Genomic DNA, 24,421 nt, shown 5'->3' with positions numbered 1-24,421 from the left:
TGAACATCAGTGTCTTTATTACAAGGTACGGTTAGAAGTTTTGGGTGATAGCAGAGTTGGAGACTTAAAGCATACTGTAGTCATAAGTTCTTAGATTTGGAAACCCACATGGGCCTTCATGGACACTTTGAAAATCAAACTTGCTCATTCTGTTCATTCATCCTCCATCAAGGTGTCTTATCTGTATCTCTGTCACTCTTTCCATCTAGTCATTCATCTATGGGCTGCCAGGTCTAGACAACCCCTGTCTCTTTCCTTTCATTCTTCTGTCTTTCCACTGATCTTCTCTTTTCTGGCCTTGCCTCACTGCCTCTGGGATCATAGTCCCCTGACCAGGGATTGGACCCATGCCCCCTGTAATGGGAGTGCAGAGTCTCAACCACTGCACCACCAGGGAAGTCCCTCCACTGACTGATTTTTCTGTTCACCTAATATGCTGTCCTTCCACTTCTCCATCCTTTATCCTTCATTTAATCTTGACTTGTATCCTTTCATCTTTTTATTCTATCCTGTTATCCATCCTTCCATCTGTTCATATTTCCATCCATCCATCCATTCTTTTACCTATTGATGTATCATTTCCATCCACCCACTCACTCGGCCTTTTCCTCCCTCTTTCCATCCTTCTGTCCACCCATGCAGACATTCCTTGACTACTTACTTGTACTACATATAGGGGACAGAGTGTTGGGGAAGAGTTTTTTCTTTTATAGGGCTCATACTTCGGTGGGGGTTAGACATGTAACAAATACACACATACGCACAATATAGGGGCAATAGGAGAAGTCTGTATACGGTAGAGCGAGGGCCTAAAGAGAGAGTGTGCTCTGAATGACAAGGAGGAAACCTTCATGGAGGAGGTGACCACGGTGCCCAGTATACCCTCTCCTCCCCCAATCTCCCAGGTTTCATTTTTCGTATCTTTGAAAAACAGCAGCTAGAGTAGATTTGATGAGAGTTCTAGAGTCCTGGGTGGAAAGCCTGCATCCCACTCCAAGCCCTCAGGTCCTGCTCCTTGGGCTCTGTCTCATGACCTCTATTTCCTGAACATTTCAGAAAGGAAATACCACACAGGAGCTCCACAGCAAAGGACTGGACAGAACTCTGAATCTGAGTTACCTCATGGATAGTTGATGATACTGTTTTCCGGAGAATAGGCACAAATTCCTCCACGGGAGAGAATGCATTGGGTGCCAGAACCTGATAAAGGCTTAGCTTCTTGGCTGTAAAAATAAATGGTGGGGTTTGAGGCACTGCTCATGAAGCCCCAAAGGGTTCATGCCTTCGGTCAGTCATCTGCATTTCGGGTTCTTCTCTCTCTGGGGATTTACCTTTAAGGCTATGGGTCTTTAGCCATTCTGTAGAAGTCATGTCCAAGTTTGGGAACTCAATCATGAGGGGATCCTCATGCTTTGGGGGTTTAGGCAAGAGACTCATGAGTGAACTCTTCGCAACCTCTGTGGAAATCTAAATTGAAATGAAAAGTCATCATTACATAATCATATTATAGAGCTGGAAAGTCCACAGTCTTCCCCCACCCACTCAAGGGAGCACCTTAAAACATTGTGCTTAGTCTCTCAGTTGTGTCTGACTCTTTGTGACCCCATGGGCTGCAGCCCGCCAGGCTCCTCTGTCCATGGGATTCTCCAGGCAAGAATACTGGAGCGCGTTGCCATGTCCTCCTCCAGGGGATCTTCCCAACCCAGGGATCGAACCCAGGTCTTCCGCATTGCTGAGATTCTTTACTGTCTGAGCCACCAGGAAAGCCCAAGAATACTGGAGTGGGTAGCTTATCCCTTCCTTTTCCAGAGGATCTTCCTGACCTAGGAACTGGGGTCTCCTGCATTGCAGGCGGATTCTTTATCAGCTGAGCTACCAGGGAAGCTCTCTTAAAACACTACCTGTTAAATTACAGGCAGTTTTGCCTTTCCCTCTCATAGTCCCATCCCCATCTCTAGAGATGTGTGGAATTTCCAGGAGAAGACCGAGCTGTACCCAGCAACTCACTTCCTCTGTCATCTGTCCATCCTCCCAACCCCTTCCCACCCTTACCATTTGAATCAGCACTAAGGACTCCAAGATGACAAATGGCCCTGCCGTGGGCTCAAAACAAAAGCTCCAGGGAACTAAAAAGCAACTCCTGTACCAAATCATTTAGGGAGCCCTGATCTAGACTAGAGTCCCTTGCCCACATTTACAACCGAAAACCTGAGTTTCTGAGAGGTTAAGTCACATAGCTTGTGTAGGAGGAAAGCACAAAACAACACTTTTCAAACTTCAGACATTTGAGAACCACCTTCATGAAATTTGCTATATCTGAGTACTACCGTACTGTTATTTGTTGTTGTTGTTTAGTCATTAAGTCGTGTCTGACTCTTTTGTGACCCCATGGGCTGTAGCCCACCAGGCCCCTCTGTCCATGGGATTTCCCAGGCAAGAATACTGGAGTGGGTTGCCATTTTCCACTCTAGGGAATCTTCCCGACCCAGGGATTAAACTCGTGTCTCCTGCATGTGCAGGTGGATTCTTTACCACTAAGCCACCAGGGAAGCCCTATATTGTTATTTACTTAATATTTTAAAAAATCAAACAACCAACACTGTCTTTTTAATTATTTTTACTAACATTAATTGAAATTAATATTAATTTCAATTTTGATTTTAATGGACCCCTTTTTGTACTGAAATTATATATATATATATATATATATATATATATATATATTTTGCTTGTTTGTTTTTGGCCATGCCTTACAGAATGTGGGATCTTAGTTTCCCAACCAGGGATTGAATCTAGGCTCTTGGCAGTGAACGCACCAAGCCTGAAACATTGAAACTGTCAGAGAATTCCTAGTACTTAAATAATTTCAGAAAGCTCTATTTCTACCATAATGAGCTAGTTTTAAATATACAACATTTAAAAGAATGTTAATCTGCATATCACCTTATCATTATTTTGCAAACTACAAGTAGTATATGCATTTCATTTTGGTAAACTCCTGGCAAGATTCTGACATCAAGCAGACCTGAGTTCAATCGAGACTAATCAGCTTTTATCTCTGTGATCTCAGGCAAATTATTTAAACTCAACTTCTGTTTTCTCATCTGTAAAATAGGGGTAATAACATATCTGCTGGAGACCATTGCCGTAAGATAAAATAAAGCATTTAAAAAGATTAAGCCTTGTGCCTATCTTAAGTGCCTACACACTCAGCAAATGAAAACTATTAATTATTGCTATTGTTTATAGATAATCACATGGTCCCGGAGGCTGTGGAGTTGGAGAAGACTCTTGAGAGTCTCTTGGACTGCAAGGAGATCAAACCAGTCAATCCTAAAGGAAATCAGTCCTGAATACTCATTGGAAGGACTGATGCTGAAGTTGAAACTCCAATACTTTGGCTACCTGATGTGAAGAACTGACTCATTGGAAAAGACCCTGATGCTGGGAAAGACTGAAGGCAGGAGGAAAAGGGGATGACAGAGGATGAGAGATGGTTGGATGGCACCATCAACTCGATGGACATGAGTTTGAGCAAGGTCTGGGAGTTGGTGAAGGACAGGGAAGCCTGGCGTGCCACAGTTCACGGAGTCGCAAAGAGTCGGACACGACTGAGCGACTGAACTGAACTGATGGATAATCAGTAGAAGAGCTGAAGCTAAAATTCAAGACCTCAGTCTAAGTGCTGTGTTTCTTTCACGACAGCGAGCCAGGTCAAAACATGTGGTACCCCAAGTCTTCACTCTTTGATGCTATAAAAGCGTTTCCAGTTCTCTTCTGTCCACAGCTAAGTTGTCTGTGCTGTCTAAACAGAGCACAGCTCTTATGGCGCTTGTGTCCATAAACTTTCTGAGTTATTCTGCTGATAAATTAAACGCCCTTAAGCAGGGCCTTTGCCCCGAATGAATGAAATGCTGGTGAGAAGATGTCTCCAGACTGCCTACCCTGTGTAGCTGAGGTTTTCATCATTCTCTGAGCTGGGGGGAAGGGAGGGACAGTGTTTAAGTGGAAGGGGTGGCAGAGGCCTGATGACCTTTCTCGGAAATAAATTTTTTTCAGTTAGAAAATCCACCAGGATCCTTCCAGCAGAGGCTGGGGCCGTTCAGAGCTGTGGGGGCTGCGAGGGGGCGGGGCCTCGCCACTTTTGGGGCCCTGGCAGCCACGCCCTTGAGTGACAGGTGAGACGCCTCCACGCCTCCGGGAAGGCCTGAGCTCCGGCTCTCAGCACCTACCTCCTGCATCGCGCCGGTGGGCTCCTCACGGGGGGCGTCGGGCTGCAGGGCTTGCACGTGGTCCCGGAGGCTCTGGGCCTTTTGGATTTCTGCCAGGAGCTCATCCACCTCCCGGCTGCTGCAGATCTAGGGGTGGTGGGGACGATCAGTCACCCAGTAGTCACCTGGTTACCGGCATGGCGGAGGTGGGAAGGGGCAGGCAGCCACATGAATCCCTAGGGCCGAGTGGCATGCTCTTCAAAGCGGACATTATAAACAGGACCCATGTGCAAGACAGAGCCTGCCAATGCTTGTTTCGTTTGTACATTATTGGCTTGCAGTGTTTTAAATAGTTGAAAGGCTGTCTAACCTTACAGATGTGAAGAAACACTTAACATCCCCTCTAGCTATAATAATCATTATTAAAGGGCTATAGTAAATGTTGGCGAACACTGGAGAATTGGAACTTGAGGGGTGCGGGTGGAACTGTAAAATGGTGCAGCTGCTGTGGAGAACAGTTTGGTGGCTCCTCAAAAAATTAAACAGAATTACTACATGACCTAGCATTTCTACTCCTAGCTATATACCTACAATAATTGAAAACAGGGACTCAGATACTTATCCACCCATAATCATACCAGTTCACAGCAGCTCAAATATCCATTGACTGATGAATGGATATACAAGAGGTAGTATATTCAGAAAATGGAATATTATTCAACCATAAAAAGAATGAAGTTCTGATACATGTTAGAACACAGATGCATCTTGAAAACAAGATGCTGAGTGAAAAAAGATGGACACGAAAGGTATATGACTCCATTTATATGAAGTATCCACAATAGGTAAATCCCAAGAGACGGAAAGCAGATTCACAATGAGCTGGGGCTGCAGGGGATGGGGGAATGGGGAATAATTGTTTTAAGGGTACAGAGTTTCCTTTTGGGGAGATGGAAATGTTTGGGAGCTAAATAAAGGTGGTGGTTACACAACTGCCACTGTTGTTCACTTTATTTATGAGAATTTTCTCAATTATTTAAAATCTATTTATTTATCTGGCTGCTCTGGGTCTTTGTTGTATGTAGGATCTAGCTCCCTGACCAGAGATCAAACCCAGGCCCCCTGCATTGGGAGCATGGAGTCTTAGCCACTGGACCACCAGGGAAGTCCCTCAATCTTTTAAAAATGAAAGGAAATCACACACACACACACACACACACACACACACAAATCCAGATATCTGGCTCTTGTTGAAAAATCAGAAGACTGGTAGGTAACACTGGGGGTCATTCCTGCAGAACAAATAAATAATGGGCTAGGGCTGAGCAGAGGCATCTCATTCGTTGAGGCAAGTGCTGTTTTGTTCATCACACTCCTTACCACTCACTGCTGTGTTCTCATCAGAATCAGTTGTAATTTTTTGTCATCTTTGCACTGTTGTTTTGCTCATAATAAAGAAAACAATGAAAATTCTTTTACCCATACCTCCATCAAGAGTGGAAAAACAACGACTAAGCCAAGAGGTTCACAGGTTTTAAGAGAAAACATTTCTTACACCAGCCAGTTTCACTCACTCACCCAGAGTATCTTCCTAGCCTTGGAGTATGTCACTCCTATAGAGTCTGGCCAGTGAGGTAACAAGGGGGTTTGCCCAAGGAAAATGTTGCCTGACCTAGGATTTTGTAACACTAGAACATATTGTGAGATGCAAATATTCATTTACTCTTGGCAATTAGTAGTTAGCAGGCAAGGCACAGCCTGTAACTCAACAGACAGCTGGATTCTCAATCTGCCATATGGATCTACGCACACATTTGCTGTCTTCTCCATTACAGACACAGAGTGTGTGATGTTATTATTAACTGAGACAAGGACTAATGGATGGATTGGTACAGAATTACTTGCTCATTCAGAATTGATTGCTGTGTGTCTCTTGCAGTAAATGGGGTCTATCTAGGAGAGAGAACTGAAGCAACTGCTTCAGACTCAGAGCTTTGGTGGGAGCAGAGGTGGGGTGGGGCCCATGTAGATGGCAACTGGGTAGGAATTCAGAATTCTGTCAGCATGCAACCAGTTCATTGTGTGCATGCTCAGCTGCTCAGACGTGTCCAACTCTTTGCAACCCTACAGACCGTAGCCTGCCAGGCTCCTCTGTCCATGGGATTCTCCAGGCAAGAATACTGAAGTGGGTTGTCATTTCCTCCTCCAGTGGATCTTGCTGACCCAGGGATTGAACCCATGTCTCCTGCGTTTTCAGGCAAATTCTTTCCCACTGAGTGACCTGAGTAGCCCAATCAACTCATCATACACCCTGACAAAAGGATCTCTTGTGACTTTTTGTTGTTTCTGTTCTTCCCACATAGTCTTTTTAATCTGGTTTTACTTGAGTAACCCCACTGAGTGGGGGAGAAGGGAAGCCAGTAGACACAAAGAATCTTTCTGGCCCAGATTCCCCAGGCACAACCTTGGAAGCAGGCAGGGATAGGAGGAGGGGGCAGCATGTTGGCCGAAGGGCTTACCTCTGTCTCTGGGCTGTAGCAGTGATAGTAGCCCCCAAAACCTTCCACAAGGTTCTTCAGAACAGCCTGTGGGGATGGAGACAGAGTCAGCCCTCCCTAGGGCAATGCTTTCTCCTTGTCTGAGCCTCCCAGATGGCTGACCAATGGGAGAACTAGGTACAAGGAGAGTTGTATTCTGATCCACAACTTGGGAGCCTCAAAGGCTAGCCCAGCTCACTATCGCCAACCCAAGGGAAGCCTTGAAGATTCTTGGGTACTTACAGGCGGCACCTGATCATCACATTTGTAGGTGATGATATGGGTAATGAGGTCCCTTCCCGTGGTAGACTGTTGGATGTAATCGGACAGGATTTCAGAAGGCTGATCTGGGCTGGGAAGAAGAAGGAAGAAGAGAAGGAGGCACTCCAGCAAGATGGTAATTCCCAAAGAACCTCTACCAAATCTAACCAATCACCTGTGTCCCAGGTCACGTTTGTTAAGATGCAGGGCATAGTGGGCCTCAGGCCTGGCAGGCCTGGCCCCCTGCCATCAAAATCTATAGATGAATGGCTGGAAACACAGCCCTCTCTCAAGAGTACGTGAAGAGTCACACTTGATGGTCTTTTCTCTAACATTGCTTTGGTTCTCCAATCCCTTTCTGGGTCTGTTTATCAGCTTAGAAAAGGAGACCTACCAGCTTCCCATGATGGTCACCAGAGAATTCAGCCCCTTCAGAACGAAGACTTTCTTCAGGGCTTGTAGCAGATTGCTGCCTCTGTCAGGCTTCAGTTTTTTCACCCAAAGCTTGAGTTCCTGGAGACTAGGCGAAATGATAAAACCTAGTAACAGTACTCAGACTAGGGACCAGTCCCAGGACAAACATGGGCTGGTGTAAGCCTAACAATAATTCTTTGATATGGATACCTTATTCCCATTTAATAGACGAGGAAACTGAGGCTCAGAGTTAGGACTTGCCCAAGGGGATACTGTAAGCAACTGGAAACACTGAGACTTCAATCCAGGTGTGACTCAAGGGCCTGAATTTCTAGCGACTCTGCTATGTGGGGTCTGGGACCTAGCTCCTTTCCTCTCCAACTCTCCTGGAGGCAGATCTCAGCCTGAAACATGGGGTTAATCCCCAACCCAAAGAGTTTTGAAGAGAAGACACTAAAGCTGTGTCACTACGTCCCACATGGATTAGAATACACACTACTGGCAATAGGGGGAATGACTCAATACGGAGCTTTCCTGGTTCAATGTCTCATGTGGCACTAGTGAGACAGCTCTGGTCTCCCCATTTCTCTTTCCTTCTGACACCCAGCCCCCCAAAACCCCCTCAGCTCATTGCCAGTAAGTCTCTTTCATTATTATAATGGTTGAATTTCCCTTTTTAACAAAAAGAACAAATCCCAGGCCTGGTGCCATCTCTAGTCAATAGGTTTCAAGCTGGAATTTAATATCACTGTTTTGTCTGCTTTCATTCTATTTATTTTTATAGCAACTTTCTAATTATGGCAAGTGATACAGGCTTCTCAGTTATGGCATTGATAGTTTCCTTCAGAATAAATATTGGGTTATTTTTAAAATCAATAATAGTACAAGTTGCACAGAGTAAGTAATAGTACAAGTGGCAGGGATACGACAAAAATCACAAGGGAAATCCAGGAATAATTGGAGTTGAGGAACTCTTGACTAGAAAGTCTCAAGGTGACTTCCAGGTCTGACATCCTGGAGCTTTGAGGATGAACAAGAGTGGAAATCACAGTTAAAAAACAAACAAACAAAAAACAAACAAACAAAAAAAACCAATCTCATCTACTGGGTGCCTTCCCCATGCCAGGCACTTCCCATGCCAACAACTCTGTGAGAAGCAGGTATCCTCACCTTATTCTGCTAATGAGAGAGTTAAAGGATGAGTCAGGATCCCCCAATAACTGTCAGAGCTGGGATTCAAAGCCTATGCTGCCTGAATGGGCACTTCTCTACACAGAAGGGCGCCCCTCTACGGCCAGTGCAGGACAAGGGAAACTCCGTCCCAGAAACCAAGCAAGTGGCTTTCCCTGGGATCCGCTCTGTGCTTTGGAATCCAATACTGACTACCATTTAAGAAATGTTCCCTAACCTGAGTCTCAGTTAAACTCATCAGCAAAATTGGGATAGTAATCCTATTCCATGTGCTGGCTATAAATATTGAGTAAGAGACTACATGTGAAGTGCCAAGCATGGCACCTAACACATGGTGGATAATCAAGGCTATTCCCTTCCTGGAAAAGAGATGTCTACTTTCAGGCATAAATTAGTAGAAATTCTTAGTTGTTTAGTTACGTCTTAGTTGTTAAGTTGCATCTGATTCTTTGAGACCCCATGGACTGTAGCCCACCAGACCACTCTGTCCATGGGATTTCCTAGGCAAGAATGCTGGAGTGGGTTGCTATTTTCTTCTCCAGGGGATCTTGCCAACCCAGGGATTGAGCCCAAGTCTCCTGAATTGGCAGGTGGATTCTTTACCATTGAGCCACCAGGGAAGCACTAAACAGTGGACTTGTTAGGTAGCTATTAAAAAGAAAGAGGTTAAAAAAAAAAATGAAAGAGGTTGATCTCTGCATATTGAGAGAAAATTAGGTGCAAAGCCAAGATGAAAAACAGTGTAATGTTCTCTTGATTATGTTTAAATAAAAGAGGATAAACACACAGATGCATATGTATGCAAAGACTGTGGAAGTAGATTGAAGAAACTATTATTGGGACGTGAGGGAGGGGGAACTAGGGTGAGAGGGAGACTCATCTGCTATTTTTTATCCTTTTATACGGTTGCACTTTCTGAAAATCAGCATGTATCATTTTCATAACAATAAAACTATCTTTATTAGATTTCTGGGTAGAAATGGTATCTTAACTTTTCATTTTGTGGTGCTCATGGGGTGGTGACTTTTCCAAAAGTTATTGGCTCCCTGTGTTTCTGTTTTTTGTGAACTGTCTCACTTATTTTGTACTTTAATCTTTTGATAAAGACACAAACTACTTTAGGGAGGAAAGTGACCAGGTAAACACCCAGGCCAAGGCCAGGCAATTGCTCACCTGGAGGCACTGACTTCTGTCGGGCTGGGCCAGAGGGCACTGGTGGTGGCCCCGAAGGACAGGATGTACAGCTTGTCTTTACAGCTCAGCTGCTCGTCAATGAGGTTCTGGTGGGCAAGAGGACATCAGTGGCTCCCAGAGTCATGTGGAGCCTGCCTTCACCTCTCATGCTCTGGTTGGGCCCTCTGGGCTGAGATGCGAACCGTGCTGAAACAGGGTTGCTTAAGACTCAGCTTAGCAGCCCCACGTTGACATGTGCTTGCTGCCCTCCTGGGGTCACGGGGGTCTAGGTGGAGCGCCCTAGCTGCCCATCCCAGCCTGTCCTTGGCTGCGCATGGTCAGGGTGGGGCCTGGGTAGTCAGCCAGTTCTGGAGACTGGCTCTCACTCCCACTGACTGCAGACCCAAGATCTCTTCTGGAGCAGCCGCCACACACTTGGGTCATGGATGTGGATGGGATGAGCACCCACTTCAGCGTGTGCAATGGCTGGACCCTGACTGTGGCATTTACATGTGGCACCCAGGAAGGAGCACGGAGGTAGGGGGCAGTGGTTGCTGTCCTGGCTGTGTGAGTTGGGGATGGAGTGATGGGTGCAGGGGCAGCCTCTTGGGTGTTCTCAGGCTCAGCCTGGTGAGTATCCAACAGTAAGATAACGCTTCCCTCTCCTTCCTGGTGAGAGCGCTTATTCTTAGGTACGTTGATAAGGCGACCAGGGCCCTCCTGGAGGAGGAAGGGACAAACTTTTTTTCTACATTCTCTCATCTTAGTCACAGAAGACTTTTCTCCCCCTAAACTCTGAGTTGTTATGACAACAATCTATTTTGCCTAAGACTAGCTTTCTTTAAGCCCAGAGCTAATGATTACACAACAAAACATCTTGCTCAGGGGTATGTTTTTTCTTAAGCTCCATACTAATGATTATATAACAACAATGTATCTTGCTCAAGGGCAAGTTTTTCCTTCTTAACAAAAACCTTCTAACTATTCCTGCTATCTTAAGATGTATGTTGTGGGAGTGGGCCTGGTAAGACTTTTACAACCTTGAGATACTCTTTTGACCTATTGTTGGTAACCAACTGAAAAAGTATATAAAGCCCCACCCAAACTAGTGGGGCACTCTCTGTCCCCTTCTGATGTCTATATCAGAAGCTTTCTCTGTCCCATTTTCACTGTAATAAAATAAAGCTCCGAGTGACTGAAGCTGAGTCTTTGGTCCCAAAGAGAAATTTTGCCCTTCGGAGATCACAAATCCAACACTGTTCACCGTAAGCTATCATCGGCCACCTAGAAATATCACCTGTTACCACCAACATGAGCTCTGCCTTGGTTAATACTGAACCAGCCCACCAGGGGTATCTCTGGAAACTGGGCCCTGGGGATGTTGTGAAGGGCAGCCTGCACTAACACCAGTTCCCTGATACCTGCTGAGACCAGGAACGGGGACAAGCCTGGAAATGGGCCCATCTTGATCCCTCTCTAGGATTCTGGGACCAGCTACCGCTGCTCAGGTCTCATTCAAAGCTTAGAGGTTCCTCTAAGAAAACAGACCCTCCACATCACTTCTCAGAGACTACAGGGGCTTTTGCCGATGCCAGACTCTTGTACTGAGCGCTTCATTTGCACGGGCTCCTTTTGTCCTCTGGCGACCCTGTGAGGTGGCTAGAGTCGTCATCCCTGTTTCACAGATGAGATAACAGAGTCACACAGCCCAGAAGTGGTGGAGGTGCCTGGGATTTGGCCCGAGAGCTCTTAGCTCCTCAGTTACGACCAAAGCAAACAGGATCGAGCCTCATCAGGAAGAGGCTAGAAGCCTGTGCTGGAGTCGGTCCAACTGATCCCCGCCTCCACAACCTCTTTCCAGGGAGCACAGGCTCTTGAGACAGTCAAGTTGGTAGGGACTGCCACAGTGTGAACACTAGAGGCTCACACTGCAACTGCAAATGACTCTGAGGCCGGTTTCGAAGAACTCAGCATATTTTTTTAATGGTCGGTGCTAATTAAGTGTGAACTGTTTTTTGTAAAACACTCCATTTTGCACTTGCTATCAACAAAGCCATTAGCAAGCTCACAAGGGAGGGTGGGGAGGAAGTGGGGATAGAGGGTGGGGAGGAGGAGGTGGTTCCAGGTACTTCTTTTTGCCAGAGAGACTTACCATGAGGTCATTTTGGAACTCCTCTTTCTGAGGGCCACTGCTGACAGCTGACACGTCAATGAGAATCCCGACTCTGGCCCCCTTGATGAGGCCAAATGCCTAAAATCAGAGAGGGCGTGCAGAACAACCAGCACAGGTCTGTGCTTCTGCAAACCTTTCATTGGGCAGCTTGTTGAAGCAGAAATTCAAGCACATTCCAGCCTCAACAAGAGGCCACACAAGGGAGACCCATTTTGTAGAGGAGAGAGCAAAACTAGGTGTCTCGGTTTTAGTTTGGGGCGTTATCTGCTTCTATTTGTGGCAACTTATTTAAAATTTTTTCCCCTTAATACTTACTGTCCACTTTTATAAAGTAATTTGTGTTCATTAAAGAAAGTTTGGAGACTGTAGAAAAGCAGACTTTGTAAGATAGTTTGACATCTAATTACATCAGCTTATCTTATTTCATTTCTCTATATCCTTATTTATTTTCTGCCTATTCTACCAATCAAAAGCAGATGTGTTAAGTTCTCTAGCTGTAGCAGTATTTCTGTGAATTTCTAATTATGTTTCTAACCGCTATTTCTAGCTACATGTCAATGCTGTTTGATTTACCACAAAACTGTTCTTCCTGTTATAGCTGCATTGTGAATTGGAATTTTCATTCATAGGAAATTGATAGTTCTCTAGGGCAATAGGTTCCACTGGATGCTTGCCTTAAATCTTGCTTTATTGGATATCTAAGTTATTGTTCCTCCTTAAACTTGTTCCATACTTAGTTTTCCCCACCTCAGTAAATGGCATTTAACATTCACCTAGGCACTTTGGCCCTAAACTTATCCAATCCATCAGCAAGTCCTGCTGGTTCTGCCTCCAAACCATACCCTGAATCCATCAGTTCTCATCCCATCCCCCTACCTGGCCCTTGGGTCTAAGCCACCATCATTTCCTCCGAGACTTTGTTGTCTACCATCAATTTATGAAGCATCCAGAGTGATCGTTTTGAAACTGAAGTCAGATCATGTCACTCCCCTGCTTTAAACTCTCATCTTTGGAATAAAATCTGAACTCAGCAAGGTCTTCCTGATCTGTGCCTGCCCCTAACTCCATCCGCTCTCCAAATGCTCACTCTGTGCTCTTGAGACAAAGTCAAGAGCTGCATGGACCTGCTTGCTGCTTCTGGAACAGGTCAAGTATGTTCCTGTCTCAGGGCCTTGGCATTAGCTGTTTCCTCTGCTTGAAACATTCTCCCTCGATCTCAACATCACTCCCTCACTCCCGTTAGGTGTCTGTTCAAATGTCTCCTCTTGGATTACCCTATTATTTAAACATCCCTGCTTCTATCTCACCCTTTCATCCTTCATCCTGCTTTATTTTTCTTTATAGCACCATCACAAACTAACTTTGTATGTGATTTGTCCTCTCCCCCGGACCATAAATTCCATGAAAGTAGGAGCTTTGTACTAGTCATGTTTGAATCCCCAGTCCTGGAAAAAGTGCCTGATGTGCTGTAATCACTCAAACAATATTTGTTCATCTAAAAACAGATGAAGTATGAAGCTTCCCAGGACACTGCCAATTTTCAGAGGCCAGAAGGAGTTCAAATTTGGGGCCAGGTCTATCCTTTAAAATTTTGAGAAAGCTGACTTTAGAGCTTTTATAATTGACAAATGCATTCCCTTAAACCTCGCCATTGAAATTCTAGAAGTTTATCCCAGAGAAACAACTGGAAGAGCGCATGAGAGGGAATTGGAGCCCAGTGATGCCACATAGCCCTAAATTTTTTCAAGAGAAGACTGAAAGTAGACATAAAAGTGAAATAGCAGGATTTTAAAATCTTGACATCTAATTTTAAAAATATTTAAAACTCTTGAGGCCAAGAAAAACATGGTTGCAGGGCCAGATTTGCCTGCATGCCACTGGTTTATAACCCCTGTTTTATCCTCTGCAGACATGGAAACAGACACCCAGGGAAGTGTGGTTTTGCTGACAGGAGTCCAGAACTGGGTCCAGTGATGGACTATGCATCATATCAGGTGTGGAAGCACCCAGAAGACTCATGTGTTGATTTACAACTCATTGCTCCCCTGGAATCCAATTGGGGCTTATTCCCTGGCTCCTCAATAACTCCATCAGAAAAGGATAAAGGGAAGAAGGACCCAACCAGCAATCCCTGCCCCTCTGTCGAAAGTGCCAGGACAAGTGTGATGGGCGTAGGTGGTTGAGAGCGGCGTTCCCTGGACTGAAGTTTATGGAGGAGGTGAGGCTCTCGTCCCTCTCTGCCTGTGTTACCGTGACCGACCAGAGGGGGCGTGCTACAGCTGGAGATGTGCATCTGTTGACCTGTCTTAAGCGAGAGAAGAGGGTTCTGGATCTGAGATGTAGACTACACCCTGGAATCGGCTCAGGCAGCTAGCCTTAGCACTGTATTGTCACCTGCTGGACTTGTGTACAGGTGGAGGTTGGGGTTGGGGAGCATGAATTTCAACACTCACCTATCTCAGTCTTTAAACAACAGTGGAGGATTGGACTTCCCTGGTGGTCCAGTGGTTAAGAATCTGCCTGCTAATGCTGGGCACACGGGTTCAATCCCTGGTCTGGGAAGATTCCACATGCTGCGGGGCAATTAAGCCTGTGCACCACAACTACTGAAATCCGCAAGAGTGGATTACTGAAGTCCGCAATAAGAGAAGCCTACATACTGCAACTCAAGAATAGCCCCCATTCGCTGCAGCTAGAGAAAACCCAAGCACAGTAACAAAGACTCTGCACAACCAAAAATAAATTAGAAGTAAATAAATAAATAAAGAATTGAGGATTGCCTGTCACGTCATCACATCATGTAGTTACTCAGTCACGTCTGACTCTTTGCTACCTCATTGTCTGCTAGACTCCTCTGTCCATGGGATTTTCCAGGCAAGAATACTGGAGTGGGTTGCCAGTTCCTTCTCCAGGGGATCTTCCTGACCCAGGGATTGAACCCAGGTCTCCCACACTGCAGGCAGATTCTTTACCATCTGAACCACCAGGGAAGCCACAAAGTGGCTAAGGATTGCCTAAGGTGGAAGCAAACTGTGGGCCAGAAAGGCATCAATTGGAAGAACATAGGCTAAAACAAATAAGAAAGCAAAATGAAGCTTAATTTGCTTATGAACACCCTTCTACCCTTTGGGTCTGAGAAAGACATTTAATCGAACTTTCAGAAGTTATGTCTGGATGATCAGCCTTAGTTGTAAATCTCACTAAAGGTCTGAGCTGAAATGGTCCAGGGGAGCTTCAGCTGTTCTCACCCGGGATGTTTCCTCTCCTGGTAACAGCTCTCTGGCTTTCCATGTGCAACCATCTGTCTCCCTTTCTCAGTCTGTGATGTTTGGGGAGATCTCACCCATTCTCCCCTACTACTCTGACCCCTGTCTTTCCCCAGGAGTGAGCACTAGTTCCGGGTCTAGGCCGTTAGTGTATCTCACCCCATTGGCTATGGTGATTGGTCTAAATTGGCCCAGAGAGAGTCAGTCCCAGGACTTGGGAGGGTGCACTGGGAAAGGAAGGTCTCCAGTAGAGTGACATGCAAGCTCAGAGCTGCTGGTGACCCCAATCTTCCCCAGACTGGGGAGAGCCTTACGGAAGGTAAAACCAACCCAGAGGAAGGCAGAGCTCAGAGACAAAGGATGACGTCATTTGAACCCTAGGATACAGCTGTGTTTGGGCTTTTCATTTCTGTAGGTCTGGAAATTCCTTTTTTAGCTTTGGTTAATGTAAATTGGAGGTCTATTACTTGTAACAGAAAGGGTTCTAACAAATACAGATGCAATGACTGAAAGGAGGCAAAGAAAGAAATCTATTACCTTCTTGCTGTTTTCTGTGAGCCACTGAATTCTCTGTTGATAGAGTTCAATAGCTCTGTTAAAACACCAGGAAGACCTGTTACCCAAGGTCAGTTCCAGCACCGAGCAACGGCCACTCACATACACAGAAGGAAAATGCAGTGGGAATTTTTTTCTTTTAATGTATCTAAGGCACTGGGAGAATATAAGGTAAAATCTAGCCCAGAAAAAACTGAAGGTCTTTGTTTGCTGGGGTAAAAGATGGAGGGGATTGTGGAAAGCTCTCTTAGTGTTACAGGTTGCACTGTAAATGGCGGAGCTAGAGGTGGGCTTCAAGGGAGGGTCAGTCTGTGCAGGATGGGGGAGGGTTCTCATGAGAAAGGTGGAAGAACATTCTTGCTCTTCTCAAATGTAAGTCTTCTCAGCTGAGACTTCTGGTCACCTGGACATGATCATAAGGGCACGACTGAGGCTGCTCAGCATCAGTTTCTCAGTGGATTGATGAACAAAAAACTTAGTTTTTGAATAGTAAGTGGCCAGGGGAACTTCTTGAGTTTCCCTTATTGCAGACTATTCCTATGGATGTTTGGAGATCAGCCTGTAACAGGTGCTCAAGTGAAGGACTCAGTCATCTGAATTTAACTGAATTGCCCTCATTGAGGTAGGTGGGATTTGGGGGCCCAAAAAAGGGCAAGGAAGGTCTCTGGGCATGAACTCATGGATGGGGGGCAGTGGGCAGAGTCATAAAACACACAAGTAGGTGCAGGCAAAGAGCATGGGCTCCATGATGAGATGTGCTTGTCTTTGAGATCCAGCTCTGTTGTTTATTAGCTGTGTGACTTGGACAGGTATGGTAAACTCTACAGTTTCAACATCTCCAATGTGAAGATAATAATAAGATTTTATTCAAGTCGATTTCCTGAAATTTAGTTTACTTAAAACTAATTCTCTGAAAATCAATTTGCCAAATGACTGAACTGAATAGAACATTCCTTAAAATGCTGGATTCACAATTAAAACCAATCAACCAAAAATACTACAGAAATCTTTAAAATCTGTTTAAACTTCCAACTCAATAAAATTTGCTGTAAAAGTTACAGGTAAAATGCTTTGATAAATTTGACAAATTGGTCATTCAGCAATTGATTTTCCATTAACTGTCTTGAGAATAACACTATTTTTTGAGTTGTGAAGATTAAATAAGATAATGTGTGCAGCCTTTAGCAGAATTCCTGACACATGAATTAATGTTGGTGCTTGATTATTATTCTAACCTTTGAAGAAATCTCAGGCAAGCAGTAATCAAGCAAGCAATTGCTACACAGGGGTTGGTGCTAACAAAGTCTAGTTTGGGGGAATTCCATGGTGGTCCAGTAGTTAAGACACTGCTCTTTCATTGCTGAGGGCTTGGGTTTGATCCCTGGTCAGGGAACTAGGATGCCACAGGCTGTGAAGTCAGGCCAAAAAAAGTAAAGAGAAGCTTTTAAAAAAATCTGGTTTAGGAACTTCCCTGGTGGTCCAGTAGTTAAGACTTTGCCTTCCAATGTAAGAGCTGTGAGTTCAACCTCTGGTTGGGGAACTAAGATCCCATATGCCTTATGACCCCAAAACCAAAATGCAAAACAGAAGTAATATTGTAACAAATTGAATAAAGACTTTAAAAATGGTCCACATTAAAAAAAAAAAAAACTGGTTTGGAAGTGGGGGGACCTGAATATTTTTAACATACATCTGTAAAGATATGAATCCAATAAATCTGTCACTCTTAATTGTTACACATCAGATGAGGCTGTGAGGTTTCATCCAAAGGGGGCATGGGTTTTAAGAGGGTGAGAAAAACTGATATAGTTCAACCTTCTTTATTTGAAAAAAGAGGACATTGGGGCCAGAGGTGGGAAGAGAACTGCCCACAGGTCCAACAGAGCCTGTCGTTTGAACAAAGTCACTTTCAGGGTGCTAAACCCAGGTAATTCTTGAGCTCTGGGCTTGTTGGGAAGACATGAGAAAGATACTTACTCAGAAAGTTTGGCTTCAAATTGGTGGGCGGTCTGGGTGGGGAGGTGCATTTTCTTTGGGACACTGCTGGCCTCCTCCCTGAAGAAGCAAAGTCTCATGAAAGGGTCTCTTGGGCTCAGGGGGCTGGACGACGTGTCTCTCAGGCTTGGGGGGAGGGGAGTGGCTTCCGACTTACAGCACAGCTGTGCCCTGGCATATCAGGTCAGCCAAAGTGAGTTTCTTAGACTTTAAACTGTGCATTGAAAGCCAATCTTCTGAATTCTCCCAGACTGAAGGCTGGGTCTCATCCCCCTGCAGCCTCTGTGAAACGGAAGCCAGAGTCAAGGAGAAAACAGTGCAAAGAGAAGGCAAAGCTCAGGGTGCTTTAGGTCTCTCCACGGGGACCCCCAAGGGGTGCCAGCCTGACTGGTCCTACCTAAGAGAGTTTGTTCAGGAACTCGTCTTGCTGAGGCAACAGGCATGTGCCAAGAGACCTGGGCTCCGGGCCACCTGCCCCCGATGATACTGGTTCCCATCCCTCACCTCATCCCCAGTATGTCCCCAGAGGAGTCAAGGGTCACTCACCGCATCCTGCCTTGTGAGAGGCTGATACACAAACACACAGTGGCTAGACCCTGCATGACTACAGAACTCTGACCCACAACCTCTGCAGCAACCGGTCCATGGAGCCAAACCATAACCTCTCCAGGAACTGGATCAGGAGGTCTGGACTGTGACGGGGCTGCCACCTTTCCTATTTTCATCCCCCCTTCAGCTCAGGACCAGCCAGAGAAAGCCAAACATACTCCCAAACCAATCACCAGAGATACCCAGCTTCTAGTTAGCTCATCTCTGGCTTCTGTGTGCCTGCTCCTTCAGGGCACAGCTGACGCTCCCTCATTCTTTTCACTCTAAAGTTTACCTAATTCCCTGCCTGCCTTTGGGTCTTTGCCAAACACAAGTGACGGGGGTGTGTTTGTTTATTTCTGTATTTGCATTCTCTGTATCTTTTCAGGTATATGAGTTCTGCCTCCCTCTCAGTCTGAGGGATCCTCCAAGAATATTTGTTGACTAATGGAAGAGGGAATAAGTTTCCCTGTCCAGAGGCCAGAAACAAGAGCAGAGGATAAAAGTTTTAGCGGAAGAATTTCCTAGTCATCACAGGAATCTGGCCATGAAATGAACAAGCCCCCTTGCTTGTGCCTAGAGATGCCTGTGTCACTTACATAATGCTAAGCTGAGGATGTGGGTGGTGGCCTTGGTGATAGAGCTGAAGTCATTCACAGCAAGCATTCAATATCGCTGATATGTTCTGGGAGCCAGAAGGTGGGAGAGAGCTGACATAAGGCTCTGAGCCCATTTCCCTTGTTCTGAGCCCTGCTTTGAGGTGCTAGGGCTACAGTGTGAACATGATAGAAATGTTCTGTCTTCTCGGAGCTCACATTCTAGTGTGGACAAAGGGTCAGTAAAGACAAGCAAAATCAGTGTACATAATTTTAGCAAGGAACAGTTATATTAAGAAAGTGGGGCAAGGGAATATGACAGAAAATGACTAGGGTGGAGATGGGGAGTCATTTTAGCTGAGATGGGGGTCAGAGAAGGTCCTTCTGGAAGTTTAGGAGGAGGCAGCCCTGCGCGACCCTGGGAATGCACATTCCAGGCAGAGGCAGACTTGGGGCTGGGTCAGAGTTCTTCCAGAACAGAAGGGTGGCCCCAGTAATTGGAGTGTGTAGTGAACACAGGGTATGTGTGATATGAGAGGAGCCTGGAAATGTGCGAGGCCTAGATCAGACCGGGATTCTGCAAGAGCTTCCGGCACAAGCACCATTGTTTGAATGAATCAATGGGCCTTATGTGTTGCCGGGGTTGGCCATGCCTCGGGGTGAGGAATCCCATCGTCAGGGGAGGCCGGCTCAGTCCCACAGTGAGAAACCACCCTGCAATGTCCGATGACTGTGGAAAGGACCTGCACTGCTTAGCCCACCGTGGCCCTGTCTACACCCAAGGATGGCTTTGCCCGTCTCCCGTGCACCTGCTGAAACCCTGAGTGGGTCCTGCTCGGGCTTGTCTTTGTCATGCTGTCACTGCAGAGGGTGAGGTGGTGGACAAGGGGATGGAATTATCTGCTGTGGCTGCCCGAGCTGCATTAGGCAGAATTAGATCCGAGAGAGGATTCTGAAGGAGGAATGGGCAGAGGAAGAGAGAGAGGAAAGAAGCGGGTGCAGTCCTGGGCCCCCCACTTACTAGCTTTGTGATGCTGGGCAAGCCATGCATCTCCTTCTTCACCAAGCAGTGCTTAACAATGACTCTTGTTTCCACTTGGATTTGGTGGACAGAAGACTACAGTCTATGGAATCTCAAGGAGTTGGACTTGACTGAGCGACCAACACACACACAGGAGGTAACAAACAAATGGACAGTGAAAACAAACTGCTGCTGTCCTAGTCCAGCTAGATAGCATTGGGTGCCTTACATCCGTGCCTGAGGTCTGCTCACTCTCTGTTTCAAAAGGAAATTAGCAACTGTTAAAGTGTGAAAAACACCAATAATTAGAGCAAACACGTAATAGCGCGACTTTAATGTGACAAGCACTTCACATATATTATTTATGTCTGTGAAATAGGTGTCATCATTGTTAACCTCATTTCACTGACAAGGAAACTGAAGTACTGAGAATTAAGTAATTTGTTCAAAGTCACCCAGCTGGTCACATAGTCGCTCCAGCGGTGGAGCTGGGATTCAGACCCAAGCCGTATAGCTTGAGTCATGCTCACAATCACCACACTATATGGCCTTTAAATTACCACCAAACTCTGACTGGCTTTGTGAAGGATCGAGAGAGAACTGACTGAAAAGACAATTTTCTCCTTATTTCTCTCTGCTAATTAATGTCCCGCCTGTAGTCTTAGCCCCAGCCCCACACTTAGGGAGCCGCTGCTCTGTGTCATATAACCACTAGATGTCACTCTCCTCATCTTTTAGGACAACCACTTCCCTGGTTGGTAACACAGAAACAGGTAGACTTCTCATTCACATTTTCCTCCCATTTTACTTGCCTTTGAAATATTCCATCATGTTTTAGGACATGGATTTTGTATTGTTAACATTTGAAGAGCTACTATTAAACACAGGCTTAATAGTGGTGGTGGCTCAGTGGTAAAGAACCCACCTGCCGATACAGGAGACTCGGGTTCAATCCCTGGATCAGGAAGATCCCCCCGAGAAGGGAATGACAACCCACTCCAGTATCCTTGCCTGGGAAGTTCCATGTACAGAGGAGCCATAGAGTGGCAAAGGATTGGATACGAATGAGCGACTGAGCACCATTAAACCCATTATGGATTTTGACTGTAGACATACTGATTACACACTAAAGGATGTGCCTGACATACAGAAGAATTCGATCTTCGTTGGGGCAATCCATTCTCTCTTTCCCACTGCAATTTGTTTGTGAGGTAAATGAGGCCCCGGTTGTGGCTGATAAGGAAGAGTGGTCCTTGTACACCTGGGAAGTCATGTACTTGATAAGAAATTAGGTGAACTAGATACTCATAGTATCAACATCTAAGGTCACTGAATGCTTCAGAATCTCCATACTCTACTGACCTTTGCTCATTTCCTTTTAATTAAACTTGCTTTCCTGTTAGTGACAATACTTGAGAAAAGTAAAACACAACTATTTTCCTGATTTTTAATCACCAGCATTAAAATTGTATTGTTTTTGACTGATTATCATTTCAAAAGATTTTTGTTAAACTCTAGTATAGGTAGAGAGTTATGGGCCAGACTTGCGCTGACAGCTCCCGATGGCAATTGTTTCTACGGTAGAGTGAGTTGTGAGTTCTAGACAATCCACTCACCGCCACGAGAAGACAGCTCATCAACATGATGGGAGTCAGCCTAAGACCACAGTTCTGGTTATTCTAGAGGTAAATTCTCCTGCCATAACTCTCTTGCTCCAATAGCACTTCCCGAAACTGATTTTTGGATTTAGATTTTTTAGGAAATCCTACAAGAAAAACAAATCTCAGGAAGGAGAATCTTAGAATTAAATTCCTTAGTCTTCAAGCTTTGATAACAAGGACCGCATCTTCACACCCTCCTGAATATTTGATGATATGGCCAAGAAGGCTATACTATTTCTATAAATAGCATAGAGATTCTTTAGTAATTTTCAAAGACAGAAGATTAGAGATGAATTCTTAACTAGTCCTGAGATCCTACATGAAGAAAGAATACCCAAAATTTAATACACTCTGCATTCCCAGCTATGGTTTGTGAGTACGGCTGCTCAGTAGAAGCACTTATGGTTTTTACCAGTAAGTCTTGTGTCTGGTTAACATGCGTAACCAGGAGTCCATTGTCTAGCTTTTGGCCAAGTTCATTGATATTCTTCTGGTTCAACTGCTTCTTTGGATCTCTGTCATTGTTTCTCCTCATGCTACAAAACACAAAGTCATTTGATCAATGCCATGGTGCCAGACATTGATGCCACGCGGTCAGGGCCTCCAGAAACATTTTTATTTCTGTGTAGTAACTGGGGAAGTTTCTTGTGTAGATCTTGATAGAATGTGGACTCCAAGTTCATAAGACATTTTTATTTTATTGTTTTGGTAGTTAGGTAACTGAAGCCCTCAGGTGTAAGATGATGAAATGATCATTTACCCAGTCTCACTTAAAGGCACGTATTTCCCCCTCAACTCCCAGGAAAAAAAATGTTGTTATTGTTGTTGCTTTCATTTGGAAAAATCAGAGAAGATGCTTACCAATGATTTTCCAGAAACGTACTGTCTTGACCATGGAAGACATCACTAATTTGTGTGGCCATTATAAAAACATCCAGTGCTTATTTTCCTAGGGAGCAAAATAATACCAGAAAGGGATGAATGCAACATGTAGACAATGGCCTTGGAGGGCATCTATATTCAGCTCAACTCTTCTTTAATTCATTCATTCAGTAAGTCCTTATTGAATGCCTACTTGATGCTGCGGATACAATGGTGAACAAGATGACAAAAAAAGGTTTCTCAGCTTCAGGGCTTCTGACATTTTGGATGATTCTTTGTCATGGGGTCGTCCTGGGCACTGAAGAATGCTCTACCTATCGGATGCCAGGAGCATCCCTGCTCCTCAGGTTGTAACAACTAATAATGTCTCGAAGTGTGGCCTAATGTCTCCGGGGAGCACAGCCATCCCCGGCTGACAGTCATGGAGCTAGACATTGTCCTTGTCCTCCCAGAAGGAGAGACTGATGTTAAAAATTAAATATAGTAGGGGCTTCCCTGGTGGCTCAGTGGTAAAGAATCTGCCTGCCTATGCAGAAGACACAGGTTCAATCCCTGGTCCAGGAAATTCCCACATGCCATGGAACAGGAGCCCGAGAGCCTGTGCTCGAAACAAGAGAAGCCACTGCAATGAGAAACCCTCTCATGGCAACTAGAGAGTAGCCCCTGCTCACCCAAACTAGAGAAAGCCTGTGCAGCAGTGAAGACCCAGCTCAGCCAAATAAATAAATAAATGAAAAAAAAAATTAAATTAAATATAGTAATAACAAACTATGGAACGTGTTATGAAGGAAGGATAGAGAGTAATCAGGAAAGGAATCTACTTTGCATAGGTAAGGTGGTCAGTGAAGTGTCTTTTGAGCTTAGACCCTTTTGTTGTTGTTAATTTTTGGCCACACCCCATGGCATGTGGGCCCTTGGCTTGCCAACCAGGGATCTAACTCGTGCTCCCTCAACTGGAAGGTGGAGTCAACCACTGGACCGCCAGGGAAGGCCTGAGCTTTGGCTTTCTTGAAGGATGAAACTGAGGTGGCCGTGTTGAGTATGGTGCAGTCTGGACTAGGTGGAGAAGACAGCAAGTGCCCATAATGACTTAGAGGATGGGGAAGTGGAGAGGGAAAACATTAAGATGAGGCCGAGTTTTGCCTTTGATAACTGCACTCAGAGGGTGGGTCCCTGCAGCTACTGCTCACAGCTTAGGGGGTCAGTGGTAGACGTGGGCCTGACGGGTCAATCAGATCCTCTCTCCGGGAATTCCGAATGAAGAGCTGTGAGGCCACCGTGTACATTCAGAAGCAGGGAAAGACCATCTTCAGAGCCCAGTTGAGGGCAGGGCCACTCCCTGCCTTGGTTTCCCTGAGGCCTTTCTCTCTTGGCTTCCTCCTCTCTCTGCTCCTTCCTAGTCTCTTTTGCAGGCTCACCTTCTCTACCTGAGCATTTTAAGTTGGTGTTCCTCAAGGCTAAATCATGCACACAGTTCTCTCACTTTCTCCTCTTTTCCTAGGCAAACATCCTTGTCCTTGACTTCAACTATCATCTGTACTTCAGTGACTCCCAGTTGTATGTCAAAAGCCCAGACCTGTCACTCTGACTCCAGACCTGTGCGTTCAATTACACTGAATATTTCCATCTGGAGCAACTTAAACTCAGCATGTCCAGGACTGAATTCAAATTTCCTCCACACTAGCCTCTGGTCTTTGTTCTCTAACTTAGAGAAAAGAACCACCATCCATCTACTTATATGAGTCAGAAGTGAATTATTCTTGATACTTCATTCCTCATATCCACTCCATCATTTAATCTTGCTTTTTTTTGGCCATTCTGTGCCACATGCAAGATCTTACTTCCGCCACCAGAGATCAAACCTGTGCCCCCCTGCAGTGGAAGCCAGAGTCCTAAC

The 24,421-nt window shown here is 45.3% G+C and overlaps 1 protein-coding gene across 1 annotated transcript in view; it reads right to left on the bottom strand.

Moving 5' to 3' along the window:
• The window catches only part of VWA3A (von Willebrand factor A domain containing 3A), a 48,017-nt gene extending 25,452 nt beyond the window's left edge, over nt 1–22,565 (bottom strand). The window contains exons 1-13 of the mRNA XM_061152339.1: nt 22,504–22,565; nt 22,055–22,178; nt 17,934–18,058; nt 17,759–17,836; nt 15,764–15,818; nt 11,940–12,038; nt 9,788–9,894; nt 7,404–7,529; nt 6,992–7,100; nt 6,731–6,796; nt 4,233–4,358; nt 1,332–1,467; nt 1,120–1,223 (exon numbers count right to left, since the gene is read on the bottom strand). Coding sequence (XP_061008322.1) covers nt 1,120–1,223; nt 1,332–1,467; nt 4,233–4,358; nt 6,731–6,796; nt 6,992–7,100; nt 7,404–7,529; nt 9,788–9,894; nt 11,940–12,038; nt 15,764–15,818; nt 17,759–17,836; nt 17,934–18,058; nt 22,055–22,178; nt 22,504–22,565 — 1,317 coding nt within the window. The remainder of the gene's footprint in view (nt 1–1,119; nt 1,224–1,331; nt 1,468–4,232; nt 4,359–6,730; nt 6,797–6,991; nt 7,101–7,403; nt 7,530–9,787; nt 9,895–11,939; nt 12,039–15,763; nt 15,819–17,758; nt 17,837–17,933; nt 18,059–22,054; nt 22,179–22,503) is intronic.
• Nucleotides 22,566–24,421: the final 1,856 nt, after the last annotated feature.

Source organism: Dama dama, chromosome 10 (assembly GCF_033118175.1).
Source record: "Dama dama isolate Ldn47 chromosome 10, ASM3311817v1, whole genome shotgun sequence".
Lineage (NCBI taxonomy): Eukaryota > Metazoa > Chordata > Mammalia > Artiodactyla > Cervidae > Dama > Dama dama.
The sequence above is the reverse complement of the archived record's forward strand: the minus strand, read 5'-3'. Positions and strand labels throughout refer to the sequence as shown.